Here is a 23,679-nt window from a genome sequence, read left to right on the forward strand (position 1 = left end):
CCTTGTATCCCACTGACCTTTTATTTATTTATTTTTGAGAGTACTTCAAGTCATTTAGGTTGAATTAATAAATGAAATAATCTTATTCAAGAAGAAGTTAATTGATTCATTTTTTGACAGGTTGTTATTGAGCACCAGCTAGGTGGCTAGACACTTTCCAGGCAATGGGAATAGACTAGTAAGTGGTGAACAAAACTGATAAGGTCATTCCCTTATAGGACTTTTGAGTGGGAAGAGGTAGACAAATTAAAGATGACCATATCTTATTTAGTGTATTCTGGTGATTAAAGTTTTCTAGAGACTTTAATGTCATCTTAAAGATGCTTTCCAGAGTTGAATTTTTTTTTTGTTAACCCTCACCCAAAGATATTTTTTTCTATCTTTTTTAGAAGAGATGAAGGAGAGGGGACACACACACACACACACACACACACACGAGAAAGAGAGAGAGAGAAACATCGATGTGAGAGAGACACACATTGATTAGCATGAGGCCTGACCTGGCCTGGGATCCAACCTGCAATTCAGGTATGCCCTTGGGCGGGCACACTAACCATTGTACCATGTCAGCCAGGGCTGTAGAGTTGAACTTTTAAATCTGTATTAGAACTTTTATGACTCTTCTCCCCCCCCCCCCCCCCCCCCCTTAACAAGAAATCAGAGAAGTTGAGTTAATTAAAACATTTCAACTTTCTTTTACCCTATGCTTTCCATGCAGTTTTTGTTTCAGACTCGCAGGTCAAAAGTAGTTGGTGTTTCTTTGATTTCTTAGTTATAGTAATTAAATGCTTTTTGAGCATTTAGTTCAATGGAAAGCTAGAAGTTTGTTAACTTATAGGGTAGTTAATTGACATTATTTCAGAGGAAGGTAGGTGCTGAGTGGGAGGATGTTTCCAGCACTGAGAGGGATATATTATGATAGAAGTTGCATGATGTTTGAAACATTCTTTAATTGGCTCTCCTGAGAAGTCTGTCCTGGTTTGGATTATGAATAGTGGGTAAGTTCCTTGGATGAGAGCAGTGTGTTTCTGACGAGGCTTGAATAGGATGGGACAATTTGTAGTGAAAGGTGGCATTGTAAACCTGTCAGTGTATGTATTTTCTTAGTTATTAAAATATATATATATATATATTTATATTGATTTCAGAGAGGAAGGAAGGAGAGAGAGATGGAAATGTTTATGATGAGAGAGAATCATTGATCAGCTACCTCCTGCTCGTCCCCCCAGTGGGGGTTGATCCTGCAATTTGGGCACTGACCAGGTGTTGAACTGTGACCTGGTTCATAGGTTGACGCTCAACCACTGAGTCACACCTACTGGGCAGTTATTATTTTTTTAATTAAAACTTTTTAAAAATCCTCACTCGAGGATATGTTTATTGATTTTAGAGTTGAAAAGAGAAGGATAAGGAAAGAAAGAGAAACATAGATTGGTTGTTTCCCGTATGCACAGGACCAGGGATGGAACCCATACCTGGTTATGTGCCCTGACTGGGAATCGAACTGCCATCTTTTGGTACAGGACTGTGCTCCAACCAACTGAGCTACACTGGCCAGTACCTTAGTTCTATTTTAAGGTGTTTTTTTTGTTTTGTTTTGTTTTGCTATAGAAATTTTTAAACATTCAAAAGTATGGAGATGGTATAAGGAACCTGATGTAACCATTGCACAACTCCCGTCAGTTAACAATATATGGACAATCTCTTTTCATGTCTATTCTCCCCTCCCCATGATTTCCTCCTACACCCTCCAACTGCTCCATCACCCTCTATTATTTGAAAGCAACTCCCAGACATGATTAGTAGAAGGATCTTTTAAGGGGCTTGTTTTAAGGTAAGAGACAATACTCTGCAGAAGTAGGTATCTTTATTCCGAAAGTGTGTTCTTGGAAGGATGTAAAGAAAGATGCTAACTTCTGAGGGTTTGTGTTTTTGGTTGGAGGGAGATGTTGTTGGTTTTGTTTTTCCTAAATGGTTATAGAACCTGATTTTGGGAGGGGATAATAGGATATGTAAAAAATTTAATGAAAATATAAGTTCTTTTGTATTAATGAAGAAAGACTAGTTTCTTAAATGGGAACTACACAGATGTGTATACAAGTGGATGTGTCCTTACATAACTAAGCTATTCCTGGGGTTATTTTGAATGGTATCTTAAGAGGTATATGAGTTCTAGTGATAGCAGTATTTGAAAGTGATGGGTAACAAAATTTAGTTTAGCTTTGAAGTCAGATGTTGTCACATGGAAATGGAAGTTGATATATTATAGAAAGTTTTCTGGAGCATGTGCCTAAATGAGAGGGGGCTCTAAGGAGAAGTTTCCATTTTTTCCCCCTTTATCTTTCCCCTATTCATTGCTGTTTTTTCATTCTCCCTTTCTAGATTCTTGTCACAGAGCCAGACCTTGAAGCTTGGTTCTTTAAAATTATCCAAATTTTACCTTTTGTAGTTACTACTATTTTTAAAAAGTTACCAAGTACAAATACTGGAAAGAGATCTATCTAATCCAAATAAATGGTATCACTAGTCTATTTACAAACTTCCGATATTGGTTCTCTAAGGGTTGAATTCTACTTCTCTTAGATTTTGGAAAATATTTCAGTTTTTGGTGTCAGGAAAGCAATTGATTTTGTACATGGTGATGGTGGTGGTGATGATGGTGGTGGTGGTGGTGGTGGTGATGATGATGGTGATGGGGATAGAAAATTTATTGAACACTAAGTATATCCCAGGCTCTTTTTTAGTCAGTTTACCTCTCTTAGCTAATTTGATTCTCATACAGTCCTATTATTTAGGTACTTTGGCTATCCCCATTTTAGAGATGAGAAAAGAGTGGTCAGAGATTTTCATTTTCCCTGGTTGTATCTAGTAAATGGCAGAAAGAGAATTTCAACACAGTCCAGGTCTGGTGTCTTAATCAGCGCAGTTAGTGCCAGTGTCAGATGTTCTCAAGAGTTGTATTTGTGGCCCTAGCCAGTTTGGCTCAGTTGACAGAGTGGCAGCCTGTGGACTGAAGGATTCCAGGCAAGGGCACATGCCCAGGTTGCAGGCTCCATCCTCAGTGGGGGTATGTGTATGTGTGCAGGAGGCAGCCAATCAGTGATTTCTCTCACCATTGTTTCTCTCTCTCCCTCTCTTCCTTTCTGAAATTAATGAGAAAAAAAAAAGTTGTATTTGTTTATGTTCTGAATTAATTTAAAATACCCCCATACTGTCTCTTAAAATTAGGAACATTTTGCTTAATGAGATGGCTTGGTTTTGAGACATAGTTCCTGCCATTTGTGTACACTGAGCACAAGCCTAAAAGAATCTAAGGCTGCAGAGTCTATATACATAGGACTGCAGGCTTTAGCCCCTTATCAGAGAGCTAAATGCTGTCTAAACCCAGGCCTGAAGTAGTAGCAGCACACAGGACTGAAGTAACCATCCTTATCTCCCACACTGAGCAGATGATCCTGGGTGAACATGGTAATTAATAGTTGAATAAAACATTATAACATTAAAAAAAGAGGTAATTAAAGTGGCTGGTTTTCTCCAACATAACTATCTCTCTTTATTGGATATATGATAGAAAATTCAGTTTTCCTTTTCATTACCTTGTTTCATATTACCATTATCTAATTTATTGCATATTTATACAGCTAATCTGAGAGTTTTGGAAAGCAGGGATCATCTAAACCTCTGTATATGAAAAAAAAAATTTTTTTTAAATGGGAATATTTTTATCTAATATAAAAAATGTATACTTTCTCAAATGCACACATATAAAAGCCCAGGCTCTGAAGTACTAGTGAAGTGTGAGGCAGAAAGTGAAAATTGCCACCTATGCTCTGGCTGGTTTGGCTCAGTGGATAGAGTGTCGGCCTGTAGCTTGAAGGGTCCCAGGTTCAATTCTGGTCACATGCTGGAGTTGCTGGCTCGACCAATGATTCTCTCTCATTGATTTTTCTATCTTTCTCCCTCTCCCTCTCCCTTCCTCTCTGAAACCAATTAAAAAAACAATTGCCACCTTAACAGAACCTTTAAGTTTTGTTGGTAACTCATCAGATCTTTTGTGATTACATATACAAGTATATGTTAAATTTATTTCTTTGGGTATGTGTTGAAATGAATATTAAGCCGAAACCGGTTTGGCTCAGTGGTAGAGCGTCGGTCTGCGGACTGAAAGGTCCCAGGTTCGATTCTGGTCAAGGGCATGTACCTTGGTTGCGGGCACATCCCTGGTAAGGGGGTATACAAGAGGCAGTTGGTCGATGTTTCTCATCGACGTTTCTCTCCCTTCCTCTCTGTAAAAAGTCAATAAAATATATTTAAAAAAAAGAAATGAATATTAATATAAATGAGATATTCTATAACCTGTTTTTTATTGCTTAATAATCTATTGATATCCTTTGTTGTCAGTATATGTAGATCTAGCTCATGCTTTCTAACAGTAATCAGATTCTGATGTATGGATATTTATTAGTTTACTTAGTCTGGTTCTTTTTGAGACTCTTAAGTTGTTGAAATTTTTCTCAATTATTTACAGTGCTACAGAGTGCTGCAATGAACAGCACTCTGTTCATTGCAATGAACATTCTTTTTTAAAATTTATTTTTAAAAATAATTGTTAAAAGTATTACATATACCCCATTTACCCCCAATGACTCCTCTGAACCCCCAACCCCCATGTCCATGAGTTATGCATATATGCATACAAGGTTTTTGGTTGATTACCTTCTACTCACTCACTTCCCCCGCCTTTCCTCTGAGATTCTGCATTCTGTTCCATGCTTCGGGTCTTTGGATCCACTCCATCAGTTTATTTTATTACTTATATTCCACATATGAGTGTGATCATGTGATACTTATCTTTTTCTGACTGACTTATTTCACTTAGCATGATACTCTCCAGGTCCCTCATACTATCTCAAAGGGTAAGAGATTCTTCTTTTTTACTGCTGCATAGTATTCCATGGTATAAATGTACCGCAGTTGTTTTTTTTATCACTCATCGTGCAGTGAACATTCTTGTACATCTGTCATTGTGACCAGTTCTTTCCTTAGGCAGTGGTTATTGAATTTTGCTCTCACAGTTGCCCATAGAGCTGTGCTAGATTGTCCAGGGGGTTTTGGAATGGTTTATGAGGTGTGGTTAGGCCATCATTGCCCTAAAACTTTGGTTAAATATAGTGGTTCCTCTCAAGGACAATAAAAAGGCAAACATGCTAAATATGTATTAAATAATACCAAGATAGGACAATCTTTGCATTTAAGCTTATTATCTAGCTTTAGGTAATCTTATTTTAGCTTTAAATTAAGAATGGTTTTAGTTATTTTCCCCCATTTTCTCTTACAAAGATGATGATGAAATATATACAAGTGTGCTTGTCTTTTACATGATTGTAGCAAACCATTGTTTTACTTCAATAGTAAATGATTTAAATAACCCTTTTTTCTGGGGATTGGGGTGGGTGTTTGTCTTTCATGTAGTTTATATCCTGGAACCTGGAGATGCTCCTTTGTTACAGCAACCACTACAGACATCCAAATCTGGTATTCAACAAATAATTGAGTGCTTTCGATCAGGTATGAATGATTTAGGATGTATTTTTTCAGTCTTCACATAGTAGTTAAAAACTACCTAGAAATCTTTAGAAATATTTTTTTTAAGTTAAAATGTATACACTTTTATAATATATTTTAATGTATTTTTTTAAGTGGATGAATTACTATGTGACCTAGAGATTCATTTTCAGTACTATATATTATATATTTATTTAAAAAATAAACTTATTTAGTATGGTTTAAAGATGTTGTATAACTGCTGATAAAAGATTCATTATTTTTTGACATGTTCCTTATAAACTCTCAAAGGGCAGTAGTAATTGGGTTTTTATAAATTTTAGAAGAGTGGGTTATTTACTTACAGTGTCTGAGATGTCACTTGTCCGAGATTAATTACTTTATCATCTCTGTGACTCACCTTCTTCTGCGTAACCCTGGAGTTTATAGAGTTTGAATATCTGTAATAGAGCACAAAATGGCTAAATTAAGTCAGTTACATTTGTTTAGTTTTTTTTTTCTCCCATTAGATTATAATTAGATACTTAAGTGTATTGTGTAGTTGTAGTTCAGTGCTTTAAGGAGATGATGCTTACTACATATAAATGATTGAAATCTATTTATCAGTAAGATCTCAAATTGCTTTGATTCTTAATGATTCACTTGTTCACCTCAAGTGGATTTGGCTTTCTGACATTGTAGACTGTTGAGTCAAATATGAACAAGCAAACTGATGGAGACTTGAAGGATTATCTTTTGTTATTTATTTATCATAATGAAATTATTAAGGTAAATATTAACTTACATTATTATTTATCTTAATGAAAATATACTGAGATTCAAAAAGATAATTTTTGTGCAACCACATGTTTTGTATCCATGAGAAATTTTTTGATGTACTTGTTTTTAAAACATTGTTAGGAAAAATGCATATATTTAGTTTATTTTAGGATTCTAAGAAATAAATTGTTTCTTAATCTAAAAAGTTTTTTTTCTTTAATGGATATCTTTAAGATCCATTATACTTTTCATCTATAGTCCTCCTGGTATTGCTTTTATGTATATTTAATTCAGTAAATATTGTGTATATACCATATGTCTGTGCTCAGGTTGGTTGGTGGTATAACCTAGGGTGTTTTTTGTTGTTTTTTACTTTTGATAATTACCCTTGGCTAATAATATTAATTGATAGGCTAAATTCTCCTATGGTAAATGCAATTAAAATTGTAGTTATTGCCGAGACCGGTTTGGCTCAGTGGATAGAGCGTCGGCCTGCGGACTGAAAGGTCCTGGGTTCGATTCCGGTCAAGGGCATGTACCTTGGTTCCGGGCACATCTCGGTGAGGGTGGTGCAAGAGGCAGCTGATTGATGATTCTCTCTCATCAATGTTTCTAACTCTCTATCCCTCTCTCTTCCTCTCTGTAAAAAATCAATAAAATATATTTTTATAAAAAAATTGTAGTTATTAGGGACTGTATTTAAATATATTTCTGGCATAACAGAATGGTTAGTTTCTGTTTATAGTAAGAGTTTCTGTTAGCTTCTTTTAGTATAACGATAATTTTTTTTTTTGTTCTTATATCATGGAAATGAAGGTAGTAGCATTTCACACAGTAATTTTTTGCTTTTTAAAAATTCATAATATGGAATTAATAAGGTTGTTTTCTACTACTTCAGTTTTATAGTGATATTTGATTAAGAAGTTAGAATTGGTTCATTCATAATTGCTTTGCCCTGTAAAATATACCTTTTTAGCAAGATCCTGTACTCAAAAAGTATATATTTTTTAACTTTGAAAGATGAATATATAAAATGAAATTATTTGTTTCCTTGTTGAACTGTGGACATATCTGTTTTCTGTATTTGCCATTTCTTTACTGTCTAAGTCAGTGGTTCCCAATGTGGGGCAGATGCCCCACTGGGGGCAATTTGATTTTTAAGGGGCAGTTTGAGAATGAGTTATTAACAGTGAATTTTTTGCATTTCTTATGGTTCTAGGGGCCTCATACACAGTATGTAAATATATATTGTGACATATTTATGCATTTTAGTTCTCTATTATGTTTTGAAACTTTATTTGCTATTTTTTCATATCACTTCATGTTTTTACTTTTTTTTTTTTATTAACAATTTCTTAGTGATTTCTTCCTCAGTACTTAAACTGTCCTTTCGTTTTATTTTTCTCTTTCATGGGTGCCATGTTCCTTATTACTCAAAAAGGAGTTCGCTTTTTGCAGTCAAATGCTCTACCACTGAGCTATACCCCCAGGAGTTCGCTTTTTGAATAATAAGAATTACATGTCACAGAGGGGGGACATCAGGATTTTAGAGAAGCTTAGGTGGGGCATGGCCAAGAAAAGGTTGGAAACCACTGGTTTAAGCTAAAGAAAAGTGACTGAAAGTTGTAGTATGTTCCTTTTAAATTGTCCCCAGTATCCCGGCTGGTGTGGCTCAGTGACTGAGCATCAATCAACCTATGAAACAGATCACAATTCGATTGCCAACAGGGCACATGCCCCTATTGGGGGTTCAATCCCTAGAGTGGGCATGCAGGAGGCAGCCGATCAATGATTTTTCTCTCATCATTGATGTTCTATTTCTCTCCCTCTCCCTTCCTCTCTGAAATCAATAAAAATCTATAAGAAAATAAAATATCCCCAACAGATTTGCCTTCTCAGTTATTTTTTTATTTAGGAAAATTGTGAAAATACTATAATTTTAGTTCTTTCCCCAGTAATTTAAATTAGAGGTGATTTAGAAATATGCTGACTGGTATAAGGAAACTAATTATGAATTTAAAAAGGAATTTCTCAGCCCTAGCTGGTATGGATCAGTGGATAGAGTGTCAGCCTGCAGACTGAAGGGTTCCATGTTTGATTCTGGTCAAGGACACATGCCTGGGTTGGGGGCTCGATAACCAGTTGGGGATGTGCAGGAGGCAGCCAATCAATGGTTCTCTTTCATCATTGATCTTTCTCCCTTCCTCTCTGAAATAAATAAAAACATACCGTATTTTCCGGCATATAAGACGACCCCCTAATTTTACAGTTAAACCATAGGTTTAGGCCTATATTCGCTGTATAAGACTACCCCCCACTTCCGAGGCAATACCAGTTCTTTTTTTAATAGACCGCCTCTCTGACTCTGGCCAATCTGAGCAGGCTTTTTACTAGAACACTGTAGCTTCGGGTACAGAACATGTATAATTTGCATGCATAAAAAGCCTGCTTGGATTGGCTGAGTTAGAGAGGCGGTCTATTAAAAAAAGAACTGGTGTTGCCTCGGAAGTGGGAGTAGTCTTATACAGCGAATATAGGCCTAAACCTTTGTTTTAACTGTAAAATTAGGGGGTCGTCTTATACGCTGGAAAATACGGTATTAAAAATAAATAAAAGGAACTTTTTACTTTATTAATGTATCTTATAGCTAAGCAATTTTAATTTCTTCAAGATAATCTCTTACATATCTGGATAATTAAAGTTTATTGAGGTAGCTCTTCTTTAGCACTGAGGTGTTCAAGCTATTGTCTGACTAAAACCGTGGGAGGTGAAATGGAAGTTTGAAGGGATTGAGATCCCTTCCTACCTGAGATTTCTAAGTTCTTCCCAGTTCCTCTACTTATAAGCCTGCATTGAGTAACTCATCTCTTTCCAATAAGCTGGATCACACACATTGCGTTTAAAGAACTATCATGGTGGTGGTATATATCTTGACAGATATTTGAAGGTAAAACTGTGAAGTCCTTGCTTTTGTTCTTGTCAACCCTACAGAGGCTAAGTCAGGTTGGCAGTAGTCATATTAGGATATCTACCTTTATCTTCAAGCTCAGATAATTGTTTCCAGCTATGGTATCATCTCTATTTAAGTGACTCACCTTCTCCTGCCTACACTGGGCTGTCCGTGACCTGGTATTTATTCCTACCCAAGCTGGAAGTTCATAAAAGGCTGAGGAAGGAGTTGACTCATTTTTTAGGTCCACCCAACCCCATGTGTGCTGTACTACTGACTGCTTGACCAATTGTGACCCATTCTCTTTGCCTCACACTTCAGCTTTTCCTTTGGTCTTTTTTTTTCCCCTGACCTGAAATTACAAATCCTTCTTTACCTTTGACAGCTCTTTATTTCAGTGTGCTTGACTTGTAAATTAATTTGAATAGATTTTTTTTTTTTTTTTTAGTTGTGCTTGTGATTTACAAAAAATAAAGAAGTACAAAACGATATATAAAAATAAGTTTCTCTTTTCTCAGGCAACCACTGCTACATGGTTTGTGTCTTCTTCCAGAGACCTTCTATGCATATATCCCTCATTTTCTTCATGATACAAATGGTAGCCAAGTGTGCATATTATATATCTTTGCTTTATTAATAATACAATCCCACTGTTGTTTGACATCTGTCCACAGATATCTCCCTTTCTTTCTCCCCTCCCCCCTTTTTTTATTTTTAAGAAAACTCTCTGTTTTGCTTCTTCTGACAGATTTTCTACTCTGACATCCCTGATGGGTGGGTGATTGGAGACATGTCATTTTCTCTGAATCCCTGACTTGTGGTACCACCTTTATTGTACCCTGCCCTTTGCTAGAGCCTTGCCTTGGCTTTTATCCTCTAGGATCACTTCTGTAACTGCTGTATTCAAATTTCCTTCTTTCTATTCACATTTTTATTTTAGCTACCTTCCTTCCTGAGCTTTCTCCCTAAACTGAAAGAAGTATTTAAATAACAAAAATATTTATACTTTCATGAGACATCTATTAAAATGGACTTTCTTAGTCTTTTAGTCTTATGGTAGAGGCAAAGGAGCTATGGATTGTCCTGAGGTTAGAAATAGAAAAATAGGGAGAAAAATAAGGATAATAACTTTGTCCAGTATTTAAAATTGGTTTAATATGAAGTTGACATCTTTCTGAATTCTTGAAATGTGTAATATTGTAAAGAGAGATAATATATATTATTGGAAAAAGAATCTGCCTTATAGAATACAATACTGCTATGCACAAGGAACAGCATCTTTTAAGGAGGAATAAATTGTAGCGAAAATGAGAATTAGCTTTGTATATTTGCTATTGTCATTTTCCTTCTTTGAAGGTCTTTTTTTTTTTTTTTTGCTTCTTAAAGCAACATTAATGTCAGTTTAGTATAAGCTGTGACTGGGTGATATGCCTCAGTTCTGTCTCTGTAAGCAAAGGACTTGTGATTTATCAGAGATATATAAGGGAATGCCTTTTTTGTTTGTTGTTTCATAGCAACTGTAAGAAATTTACAATCTATTTTAAAGATCAAATAGTTTTTGAATGAATAAAAAATAGATTTATTTGTTTAATTTATTGTTTTTTGAATTCATATTCAAAGTATGTTATTTGGGGCTACATTCCTAGGAGAGCAACCATTATAGTAGTCTGGAAGTTTCTCAAGGGCATAGATCATACACTTCACTTTCATGTCTCTAGTGAATAATAACATTGTACTTAGTATTTAATAGGTACTCAATAAATACCTGTTAAATTAAACCAAGTAGGCACTAAAATAATTTTATTGTATTTATAAACCTATTGTAGTATGTGGCAGTGTTTCACAATTACCCTCGTGATTTTTAAAAATTTTATATGTATTGTTAAAATATATTTTTATTGATTTCAGAGAGGAAAGGAGAGGGAGAGATAGAAACATTAGTGATGAGAGAATCATTGATTGGCTGCTTCCTGCAGGCCCTCCAATTGGGGATTGAGCCCACAAGTTGGGCATGTATTCTGACCAGGAATCGAACTGTGACCTCCCGGTTCATAGGTCGACGCTCAACCACTGGGCCATGCCAGTTGGGTACCTTTGTGATTTTTTTTAACCAACCCTTGTAAGTGGTGGTTTTAAGATAATTTCAATTTTCTTAAGTTTTTCTACTTTTTACCTTTAAGTACTTATGTTAACGCATGATTAGTTACAAATTTCTTTCATGCTTGTCTTGGAACTCAGAAGGTTTGACAGGAGTTACGAATTTGCTTGCAATGCTGGGATGATATTCTGAAGACTGAGCTCATGTGTGAGTCAACAATAAAGCCAGCTGTATACCATTTTATTTTGCCAGTTTATACAATGTATTTGTTACTAAGGAATAGCACCAGATAAACCCTTGATGAGATTTAATTAATTTTTATTACACACCTATTATGTGAGAATCCAAAATATTCACTAATTGGTTAATTTCTAGGCATCAAAAACCATACCCTTTGGAGGGCTGGTGTTTGGAAAAATACTGATTGGTGATCTGTGTAAGTAGTATATAGTGAATCCTAAGATAATTAAGGTAAGAAAGAGGGAGGAAAAGGAATAATTAGGAGGAAGGCACCATGGCTTTTTTTTCCCCAGGATCAAGAGCTGTTGGAAGAACTTTATGGTGCTGTCTAGGTGACCGTGTCTGTTGTCTCAGGTTATGGCTGTTTATGAAGACATAGTGGTTGGATATGCCTGATTGTTAGCAGATCAATTAGAAAATGGTAGCTGATTAGAATAAAGTTATTATACCCCCATTGGAAAAAAAAAACAAAAAACAGCTTTAAATGGCTACTGAAACTAACTTTGAGAAAAACGTGTGTTTTTTTTTTGTGTGTGTGTGTCTGTATTTATGGAATAAAAAATTAAAAGTATTTTTCTCATTGGTAAATGTGTAAGCAGAATTAGAAAATCTTTTAGGTCCCTTTTAAAAAAAAAAATTGATTTTTTTACAGAGAGGAAGAGAGAGGGATAGAGTTAGAAACATCGATGAGAGAGAATCATCGATCAGGTGCCTCTTGCACACCCCTTACTGGGGATGTGCCTGCAACCAAGGTACATACCCTTGACTGGAATCGAACCTGGGACCTTTCAGTCTGCAGGCCGATGCTCTATCCACTGAGCCAAACCAGTTTCGGCAGGTTCCTTTTTTGATTTCCCAGTCTACTCTACATAGACTAGAAAAATCTTATTTATGGAGAGGGTTTTCTTTTTTTTTTTTTTTTTAACTATATTTTATTGATTTTTTACAGAGAGGAAGAGAGAGGGACAGAGAGGTAGAAACATCGATCAGCTGCCTCCTGCACACCCCCTATTGGGGATGTGCCAGCAACCAAGGTATATGCCCTTGACCGGAATCGAACCCGGGACCTTTCAGTCCGCAGGCTGATGTTCTATCCACTGAGCCAATCTGGCCATGGCGAGAGGGTTTTCTTACACATATAAAGAAAGCTCTTCAATATGTCATTTAAAAAATGTTAATAAACCATGGTCCTGAGGACTGGGAATATAATGGTGAGCAATAAAGATCTCTTCTCTGTTCTTTTCAGAGCTTCCAGGTAAATGGGGATACAGATAAGTAATTAATTACTTAGTAGTGGGCTAATAGTATAGATGTATAGGATACTATGAGGGTATAGATGAAAAACTCTTAACAAAAATAGTAAGAGGTTTCCTGGAGAATGTGACATATAACATGAGATCTGAAGGATTACAAGTGAGCCAGACCAGGGAATGGAAGAATTCATAAGAGGGGAAAAAAGATGAAGGCCTGAAAAGCAAGATAGATAGAATTTGGTATATCTGTGGACCTAAAAGACATTTAATATGCCTGGATCAACACAACTGTTTTGTGTGTGTGTGTGCAGAGGTGGGGGGGGGGGGGTGGGGAAGTGTAGCATTTGTGATCAATAATTAAGGTTGATTAATTAGATACTTTTCTGTTTTTGTATGCTTATTGGGCACTCTATACTGAATATCTCCACTAATAAAAGAGAAATATGCAAATTGACCATAACTTCATGACGCACACCAGGCGATCAGGAGTTAGTATGCAAATTGACCCAACAAAGATGGAGTGTAATTTGCGTACACAGGGGCCTAGTGGCCGGGGGTGGGGCAGAATGCTTGTGTCATCACCATGGTGATGATGAAGGGGTTCCCCATCACCCCAGCTGCACAGGGCCTCTGGGCAGCATGGGAAGGGCGGGGCTGGCAGTCAGGGAAAGGAAGGTCCATTCTTGCACAAATCTTTGTGCATCAGGCTTCTAGTTACTCTATAACTAGAAATATTGGAGAAATTTTTTGTTTTTTTGTTTTGTTTTATGGTCGATTGAGAACCTGGTAGACAGTGATATGTCTGATTTAGGAATGCAGTCTTATATTTTTACAAGTATCTTTTAAAAAATGTATAACCTCATGATGTACTTTTTATGAAACTCTTGAGTTGAATTCTTATGTTAACCTAGTTCAGGTTATTTCTGTGTCCCCCTTTAGTCCTTTTTGACTACCTTAAAAGGCAGAGTTGAATCTTTAGTGTAGGTCTTGATGGTCTTTTAATTAGAATTAGACTGCAAAAAGTTTTTATGTTTTCTTCCTGAGAACGTTATGTAGATCAGTAGAGAAGTTTATATAAAGTACTTCTTTTTGTCTACCTCTTATAGTTTGTCAGTCACTTAGGAGTTTAACTGTGAACTAGAAATAGAGTAGCAGTTTATTGCTAATATATTTTGTAATGTGATATGGACTAGGCAAATATATGTGTGTGTGTGCATGTATGTTTATATTTGAATTTACTTTTTTATAAAGAAGAATACTGCTGAAATCGGTTTGGCTCAGTGGATAGTGTGTCAGCCTGCAGACTGAAAGGTCCCAGGTTTAATTCTGGTCAAGGGCATGTACCTTGATTGCGGGCACATCCCCAGTAGGGGTTGTACAAGAGGCAGCTGATCGATGATTCTCTCTCTTCGATGTTTCTAACTCTCCCTCTCTCTTCCTCTCTGTAAAAAATCAATAAAATATATTTTTTTAAAAAAGAATAATACCCAAAGCTGTCTTCTGAATCTTTTTAATTTTATGGTTTCTGATTTTGTGGTAATATGGGCTAGTAAACATTGATTTAGATTTGGGAAGTGGTGGAAATTATTTCATCTATAATAATAAAAGAGTAATATACTAATTAGACCAGATGTACTTCGGATGACCTTCTGGATGGAGCCAGGGCTGTGAGGGAAGCCTAAGTCCTGGGTGCCTGCTGGCGGCTAGAAGGAAGCACCCGGAGGTGCCAGAGGAAAGCTGGTGCTGGCATTTGGGGGAAGGAAGGCCTACTCTTGCACAGATTTCATGCATCAGGCCTCTAGTTTTATATACAGGCAGTCCTTGGCTTATGTCCATTCTACGGCACAATTGTGCTATAAGTTGGAAACCACCTACATAAGCACCTATATCACTCACATGGAGCACATACCTAGCAGTAATGAAGTCAAACAGTAAAATAAATTCAAAAGAAAGATAATTCCTGACCTTTACTTGTGGTAAATAAATAATAAAAAACATAAAGCACATGTGTACATACATCGAAATGATGAAACTTTTTTTAAATAAATACTGTAAATGGGAGATGGCAACATAACCACGAAACGACCTAAGTTGAGTCCGATGTAACCTGAGAACTGCCTGTATATATATTTTGCAATAGAAACCCAAATATATAGTTTGGGGAGGGGTTTAGGTTTATATTCACTTTAATAACTTCTCTAAGATAGTTTTGGCTTGTTCATTTTACAATATGGATAAGTCAGTGTAAAGATTATACAACTCTTCAAGGTCACATGACTATCAAAATTATAACCTCTAAAGACTTAGTAGAGTTCTGGTAACCTGCTGATCAGTCCTTTTTCAGTAGAATTTTCAAGTTTGGTCTATTTTCAAAATGATGATAAAATATGAAATGATAAATATGAAAATTAAATATAAACAAATTGCAAAGGTTGAATCAAATATTTTTATGGACCCGCCAATATTAATTATATTAGTAAGATTGTGATTATTCTTTAGTAGTTCCAGAGCTTAAACAGAGAGTCAAATAGTTATTGAATGAAAGAGCATTTTACACATAAGTGGTCTTAAATGTATTTCTTAGGACACTTTTGTTTTTAATTTAAATCAATATTATCATTTCCTTTTATTTGAGAAAACTAAAGGCTCATTAAATAGTAAAGCATTGCAGGTCAATTTTTTCAATTTACCTTTGGCAGTTACCTGTAGGAAGTAGTGATAGAGCACCTTCCATTTATGTTTTATTTGTGGTGGATGTTTTTATTTTAAAGATTAGAAGCTTGTTGCCATTTATTTTTTCTCTGCCCTTTGATATTTTGTCACAATGCTTAGAATTCCTAGATCACTGCCACTTCTTTAACGCATATTTATTGAGCACTATTAGAGCTGAATACTTTGTAGTTATAAGTAAGACATACTTGGTCTTGGCTGCTTTGGAGTTTATAATCTTAGTGGGGAAGGCAGGCTTTAAATTAGTATGTCAATATTGAATTAATTGCAATTGGGGTAACTTTTGGAGGGAAAGGGTTTTGAGTAAATTTATAGTGGTATCAAGAGGCTTAAGCAAAATTCAAGATTTTGATGGAAAAGATCTACTCTCACACTTAATGGCCATAATCCTTAGTTGGCCCAGAATTTGAAGTAATTTGATCTGATTTAAAAAAGAAAAGTCACAGTGACACAGTTTTCAAAAAAATATTGATTTCAGAGTGGAAGGGAGAGGGAGCGAGAGATAGAAACAATGATGAGAGAGAATCATTGATAGGTTGCCTCCTACAAGTCCCACATTGGGCATCGAGCCTGCAACCTGGGCATGTGCTCTGACTGGGAATCAAATCTGCGACCTTCTGGTTCATAGGTTGATGCTCAACCACTCTGCCATGCTGGCTGGACAGTTTTGACTTTCTTTAAGAATCGGGAAAATGTGTTACAAAACTCCATGTTTACTTCCTAATGCAGAAGCAAGCTTGAAGAACCAGGCAAAAACTTTGGCAGGGAGTGGGAGGAGATGGGGACATTTAATTTTTCTGTCCCACTCTAGATCTATAGAATTTCTGGGCGTGGGTCACATAGGTACTTCTTTATTCTCAGGTCATTTTGATGATCAAACAAATAGATGTTGGGACCAATGTTGGGATATCCCAAGAATTGATTGACTTCAGAATTAGAAAAATAGCATTAAATTTAGAAGTACTTATATCCAAATGATAGGATTTTTGCTTAAATTGTGAATAACACATTGTGGTAATAATTGGAAATGTCTATATAATGTTTTTAACAAGTAAAACTGCACTTTTGGATTCTCAACAATTGTTGTTCAGTTTAAAAGTACATATTGAAGTTACCTTTTGTGTAACATTTTCTTTTTCCCTCCCCTTAGGAACTAAACAGCTGAAACACATTTTATTAAAAGATGTGGACACTATTTTTGAATGTAAATTATGCCGAAGTCTCTTCAGAGGATTACCAAATTTAATTACCCACAAAAAATTCTACTGCCCACCAAGTCTCCAGATGGATGATAGTAAGTTTCAGTCATTTATTCAGTTATGCATTTTACAATTAAGTATCCTTATATTTCAACTGTATGTTTGTGTTAAATTATGGATACCCATTTATGGATAATTTAATGATAGAGAATAAAATTAAATACTTGGCTCAAAGTTATATTCAGCTTCTTAGATATGGACTTTTATACCTGCACTTTTCATTTGGATTTTCCTATGGATATATGAGTTTAGATTTATGAGTATATTTATTTGTATTAAAATATTGAATATTGTTTTTTGAATGTCCATATGAAACATATAGTTTATAGTCAGGATTTATGTAAGTTACAGTACTAATTCTTGAAGGGAATATTGGTATTTTTCATCTTTACCTCTTTAACATCATGTTACCAGATATGACTAATCATTTACCAAGATTTCTCTTAAGTGAATGAGAAGGTTGAATGAGTAAATGAGTTGATTTCATGGGAATGGTAGAGAGTGTTAATCTTTCTACTGTTTTCTGGGTCTTGATTTGAAGATCAATTTTGTTATTGTTGAAATTTATTTAGATCAGTAATTTTATCAGAAATTGGATTGTATTATGGGCTAATTTGAGATCTGAAATAACTTAATGTGAAGAAGGCAGACAGTAGGCCAGTAAAGTGTTTGTGGAACCCCAATTGTTGCATCAATTTTTTATCTTTTGCATACTATGTTGAGGTCTTAAAGGAAATTTCAGTTTAGTACTAGTTTTTATCTTTATAAAATACTGAAAAGAGATAATGCTGTTATAAAAATGAACATGAACCAGAAATATAAATTTTAAGAGAGCCATTCATAATACATTAAAAAATATTAGAAGGCTTTATAGCAGGTTAATTATTCCGGATTAAAATGCTGTTATTTTTTCTTAACAGACCTTCCTGATGTAAATGATAAACAAAGCCAAGCCATAAATGATCTCCTAGAAGCCATATATCCAAGTGTGGACAAGCGAGAATATATTATTAAGCTAGAACCCATAGAAACTAATCAAAATGCAGTGTTTCAGTATATTTCAAGGACTGATAATCCAACTGAAGTCACAGAGTCAAGCAGTACTACTCCTGAACAAACTGAAGTTCAAATACCAGAAAGTGACACTGACCAGTCTAAAACAGTACCAGTTACAGTTACAGAGGAGGAAACTGTAGAGCCCCCTCCTGTTGAGATGGCTGCAGATGAAGTTGCACCCACATCTAATGAACAACCTCAGGAATCACAGGCTGACTTGGAAACTTCTGACAATTCTGATTTTGGTCACCAGTTGATATGTTGTCTTTGTAGAAAAGAATTTAATTCCAGACGAGGTGTTCGTCGTCACATTCGAAAAGTACATAAGAAAAAGATGGAAGAATTAAAAAAGTACATTGAAACACGAAAGAATCCAAACCAAATCTTTAAAGGACGCAGTAAGAATCTTCTAGTTCCATTAAGTAGGAGTTGTCCAGTATGTTGTAAATCATTTGCTACAAAAGCGAATGTAAGGAGGCATTTTGATGAAGTTCATAGAGGACTAAGGAGGGATTCAATTACTCCTGATATAGCAACAAAGCCTGGGCAACCTTTGTTCCTGGATTCTGTTTCTCCTAAAAAATCTTTTAAGACTCGAAAACAAAAGTCGTCTTCAAAGGCTGAATACAATTTAACTGCATGCAAATGCCTCCTTTGCAAGAGGAAATATAGTTCACAAATAATGCTTAAAAGACATATGCAAATGGCCCACAAGATAACTCTTTCTGGGACAAACTCTAAAAGAGAGAAAGGCCCTAATAATACTGCCAACAGTTCAGAAATAAAAGTTAAAGTTGAACCAGCAGATTCTGTAGAATCTTCACCCCCTTCCATTACCCATTCTCCACAGAATGAATTAAAGGGAACAAATCATTCAAATGAAAAAAAGAACACACCGGCGGCACAGAAAAATACAGTTAAACAAGACTCTGAAAGCCCTAAATCAACCAGTCCTTCGGCTGCAGGTGGCCAGCAAAAAACCAGGAAACCAAAACTTTCAGCTGGCTTTGACTTTAAGCAACTTTATTGTAAACTTTGTAAACGTCAGTTTACTTCCAAACAGAACTTGACTAAACACATTGAGTTGCACACAGATGGGAATAACATTTATGTTAAATTCTACAAGTGCCCTCTTTGCACTTATGAAACTCGCCGGAAGCGTGATGTGATACGACATATAACTGTGGTTCATAAAAAGTCATCCCGCTATCTTGGGAAAATAACAGCCAGTTTGGAGATCAGAGCTATAAAAAAGCCCATTGATTTTGTTCTAAATAAAGTGGCAAAAAGAGGCCCTTCAAGGGATGAAGCAAAACTTAGCGATTCAAAACATGATGGCACTTCTAACTCTCCTAGTAAAAAGTATGAAGTAGCTGACGTTGGTATTGAAGTAAAAGTCACAAAAAACTTCTCTCTTCACAGATGCAATAAATGTGGAAAGGCATTTGCCAAAAAGACTTACCTTGAACATCATAAGAAAACTCATAAGGCAAATGCTTCCAATTCACCTGAAGGAAACAAAACCAAAGGCCGAAGTACAAGATCTAAGGCTCTTGTCTGGTGAGGAACAGTTAACAGAGTTTTGCTTTTTTCTCCCCATCGAACTAAAAAAATCATTTGACCATAATTTATAGCTGGTTCCATTTTAACACATTTGCTTCCATATATCTTATGGCAATGGGAACTGCAAGAGTAATGCACATATTGCATTTCCTCTTCAGTGACCTTTATTCCAGTGGCTTGGGAACAAAACTTAACTTCAGAACTTACCTTCCACAGGACAATGCAATATAGTTATAGGTAGATGGCACAGGGTCAGTGCTTTCCTCTCTATGTTGTAAAATATACATTTATATTGGCTTATGTTTACAGTAGAAGTCTTCTGTTTAACTTTGCACAGGTTTAATTTGATTCAGTGACTTAGTCTACTAATAAATGCATTGTAGGAAAGTTAAATATATTAGAAGAATGAATTTGTGAAGGCGATAATTATAGGGAAAAAGTCCTTTGAAGCACTGTAATTATTGTAAAAATTAATCTGTGACGGCTAAATAAAGTACTGCACTAAAAAAACAAATCCCCAAATTGAATTTAGAATGATTAGCATTATTATTTACATTTAACATAGTGCTTTTAGGCAAAGGGGGAAACTTGATAAAAGTTTGGAATTTCTTTTTCCTTCTCCTTAGGAGTATTTTTAAGTTTGATCTATGAGAAGAATGATTACTCCTCTAATTTTTTCCTTTTTTGTTTAAATAACCTTTTTGGTGATCATTTTAAAAATATAGTTAATATTATTAAATAGGGATTAAAAATTTTTTTTGTGTGTGTGTGGTTGTGCATTGCAAGAAAAGTGAAATCCCTGTTGGGAAGAAAGAAAAAATAAGACTTTTTTTGTGGAGGTTTTGGAACAAATACAGATTTTTTTAAATGCAATATAAAATAAGGAGTAGATTCCCTATCCTTTTTTTTTCAAGTCTCTCTATATTTTTAATTTAAAGTTTACCTCCAGTACCTATGTCCCCTGAGTTAAGGCAAGTAATATATTTAATTAGTATTAAGTTAGTTTTGGATTCAGGTCCTCAAGAGTGCTGAGTAGGTTGAATGTTGTGGTTTGATTATAACATTTTTTATTTTTGTGGAAAACTTGTGATGAAACCATTCTTTAGAAGTTATTTACTATTGTATAATTTTAAAAACAAGCTTTGATTGGTGAACTCAAAAGTGTTCATTTATTCCATTTCTCCTCAGATAACTTCAAGTGATGTACGAAAAGGTTTGGAGTTCATATTTGTGGAAAGACTTTAAATTGGTGTTAGAACCACTAAACGTCTTCAAATGGTACTATGAGAAAAAAAAAAAAAGAAAAACATTTTCATAAATATTTGACTGTAACTGCTGTTTTCTCACTAAAAGGATAATTATAACCACTTGTTTCAAAGGCTCTGCCTTTCCCAGCACTTTTAAGTAGCTGTGACATTTATATATTGTCATCGCAGTCCATCAGCTAACCAGTGTCTACAAAAATGTTGCAAATTTTGTTTTTCAAACAATTTGCTGATTAAAGCAATCAACAACCTGAAGAAAATATCACCACTGGTGATTTTTAATTGACAAAGACTTGATACCTTAGTGATTTTAGTTTTGTTCCACTTCATTTGGCAAAATTTTCATCTGGATTGTACAGATACCTGGTTTCCTAGTGAGTGTATGTTATAACCGAAAGACAAATTAGTATCAACACATTATACATATTTAGCTTACTAATTATTGGTAATTATTTTTACATTCGTTTATTTCTAACTTGTTCTCCAGCACTTAAATGTTTGGAAGTTTCATTCTAAAATATATACTTACAGAAAAGTTCCAGTTCATTTTCACCCATGATCATTACATTTTTCATTTGTAAACATCTGAGGTTTTTATGAAAATTTAACATTCCCCTATTTTTCTTTAAATTTTATACAAAGCACTTTAATGATAGATGCAACTTAATTTTTCAGTTTCTATTTTTTTAAAAGACCACACATTTACTAATGTTAATATGAAGGTAGTAAATAGCTTACCGATATTTTATGGATGCTGACAATCCATGCACAACCACTTCTTATGATACTAGTTTATTTCTTTAAATATTGCTAAAAAAGGCAGTTGGGTGTAAACCCTGATTTTTTTTCTCCCAAGTAAAATCTGAAATGACCACTTTAGCTATTTGATTCCTACTGTAAAATTTGGAAAATAATGAATTCTTGTTCATTTTTATAATCAAGATTTTAGGAAAAATAGAAGTACACCTATCTTTATGAAATTTTGGACAGGTTTTATGTATCAATCTTTTGTACTTTTTAGGGAATATTTTATTTTTTAGTAATTTTTGTCAAATTATAATTTTAAAAGGTACAGCAGAGAATATACCATGTTTTTATATAGGTTCATACCTGTACTTAGGAGGGACCCTGCCCATCTATTATATATACTTTTGTATAAAATTTTAAAATGTTGAAGATCCACAAGGTCATAATAAAATACTTCTATAGTTAGAGAAACATTTACCCTCCCTAGTGCTTTGCACTAAAATATACTGTGAAAGGAAACTAGAAAGACTGTAACTGTTGCTGGAAATGTTCTATATTGAATGTACATGCTCTTGTTGGAAAAATGTACTATATGTGATGGAAATAAACCAGACTTGGAGTTATTTCAGCTAAATGTGCTTCAACAAAGGTGCATTGGTTGAAACTTAAATGTTTTATTATCAAATTTAAATTTATTCAGTGACTATGAGCAGCTACACTTGAATTATATCTTGATAGTTTTATTTTTAAAAATTAGAGTTATAATTTCTCTTTAATTTAAAAACAGATTTACTTTTCCACATATGGAAAACTTGTACTTATAGGTCTAACTTTAATGATTAATAGTGTAATATATTTAGGGAACTAAATGTGTAGGTGGTATTTCATTTATAAACCATCTTCATTAGTTGCACATTATTAAACATGTATGTTTGACTTTTGCAAAGTGTTATCTTTTATGCATTCCTACACACAAGACATATTCCAAAGATACTTCCCAGACTTAAGTACCTAAAACCAGTGAAAAGATAAGAGAATTCTTAAAAAGCTTGGGTTAGCTATTTACCACAGCCTTTCTTCTGTTTGTTATCCTTTTCTTCTTGCTTTACTTCTTAAATACTAATGGAAGAAAAAGGGGAGCCCGATTGCTGGAATTTTCTTCACTCACCTGTTTCCACATGTTTTCTCTGTCATAACTCTAGGGCTACACAACAATTTAGAAGGAGAGACAGAGGGTTCAAGGACTTCAAAAATATGTGAGTGACTGAGAAAAAAATGAAACTTTGTCAGGACTGGTTTACGTTAGATGGGCCTAGAGAGATTAGGAATATTTATCACAATAACCAAACTAACATCACGGCAGACATAGAAGTTAGAGGCTAAACTGGGACCAGCTTAGAAATGTAGAATAAACAAGAAGTGATTTGAAAGTCTTTGTTCTTCCTATTCCTTTCTGGTCTTCATTCTTATTTTTTGGTTTTATTTTGAATCTTGTTCTCTGTCAACTCAGAGGCTTCGGGTTGAGCCTCTTGAGAAGAAGCCTAGGAAATGGGTGCTGGAAGCCATTTTGCATGTAAGCTATTAATATATAAACAAATATAGCACATTTTCTTGGTGTAGGGTGGTAAAAGAACCATCAGAAACTGCTTATAATATATTAAGACCTATCTCTGGCTATAGATAATAACCACCCTTGCTGCTGTTGGCTCAATTAAGAGTTTTTCTTTAGAATATAACTCATCTTTCTTTCTGAAGATGTGGTCCTCTGCTAAGTGTGATGAAAAAAGTAGAAATAAAAGAGATGGCTTGCACTTCAATTTCCTAAGTTTGGGTAGTACCAGTGAGGGCTGGATGAGGTATGGCTGACACTGGGCAGGTATTCATTAGCAGATGTACCTTGAATGCACAATGACTTGGTTCTTGTCCCTTATTTTTTCTTCTTTACTCCCTATTTCAAGAGAAAACCCTTGAAGAATATATACATATTCTTGAAAAAAATATGTAAATTACCCATATTTAATTTTTAGCTTAGTTTTGTATATAGGAGTCAAGTTTTCTATTGACACATTGCTTGCATTGTTTAAAAGTACCTTAACAAGTTTTAGGAATATGTTGTTTTATGGTCAGTAGTCTGTCCTGTTTGTTTTTAAAGAGTCTGTGGATGCAGCAGCAGCGGGAGGGGGGTGGGAAGTGG

The 23,679-nt window shown here is 34.9% G+C and overlaps 1 protein-coding gene across 3 annotated transcripts in view; it reads left to right on the plus strand.

Annotated features, from left to right (window-relative positions):
• The window catches only part of ZNF800 (zinc finger protein 800), a 49,288-nt gene that overhangs the window by 2,084 nt on the left and 23,525 nt on the right, over positions 1–23,679 (plus strand). Inside the window, exons 3-6 of one of the 3 annotated variants that reach the window (XR_014796213.1) lie at positions 5,473–5,568; positions 16,746–16,889; positions 17,775–19,470; positions 20,662–20,751. Coding sequence is in view for 2 of the 3 variants with exons in the window: in XM_084897638.1 (XP_084753764.1) it covers positions 5,473–5,568; positions 16,746–16,889; positions 17,775–19,470; position 20,662 (1,937 nt within the window). In the remaining variant the exon portion in view is untranslated. Of the gene's footprint in view, positions 1–5,472; positions 5,569–16,745; positions 16,890–17,774; positions 19,471–20,661; positions 22,655–23,679 lie in introns of those variants that run through there. The other 2 variants (XM_084897638.1, XM_084897637.1) reach the window with 2 other exon arrangements.

The sequence above is a fragment of the Pipistrellus hanaki genome (genome assembly GCF_964339955.1).
Source record: "Pipistrellus hanaki genome assembly, chromosome: 10".
NCBI classification, from domain to species: Eukaryota; Metazoa; Chordata; class Mammalia; order Chiroptera; family Vespertilionidae; genus Pipistrellus; species Pipistrellus hanaki.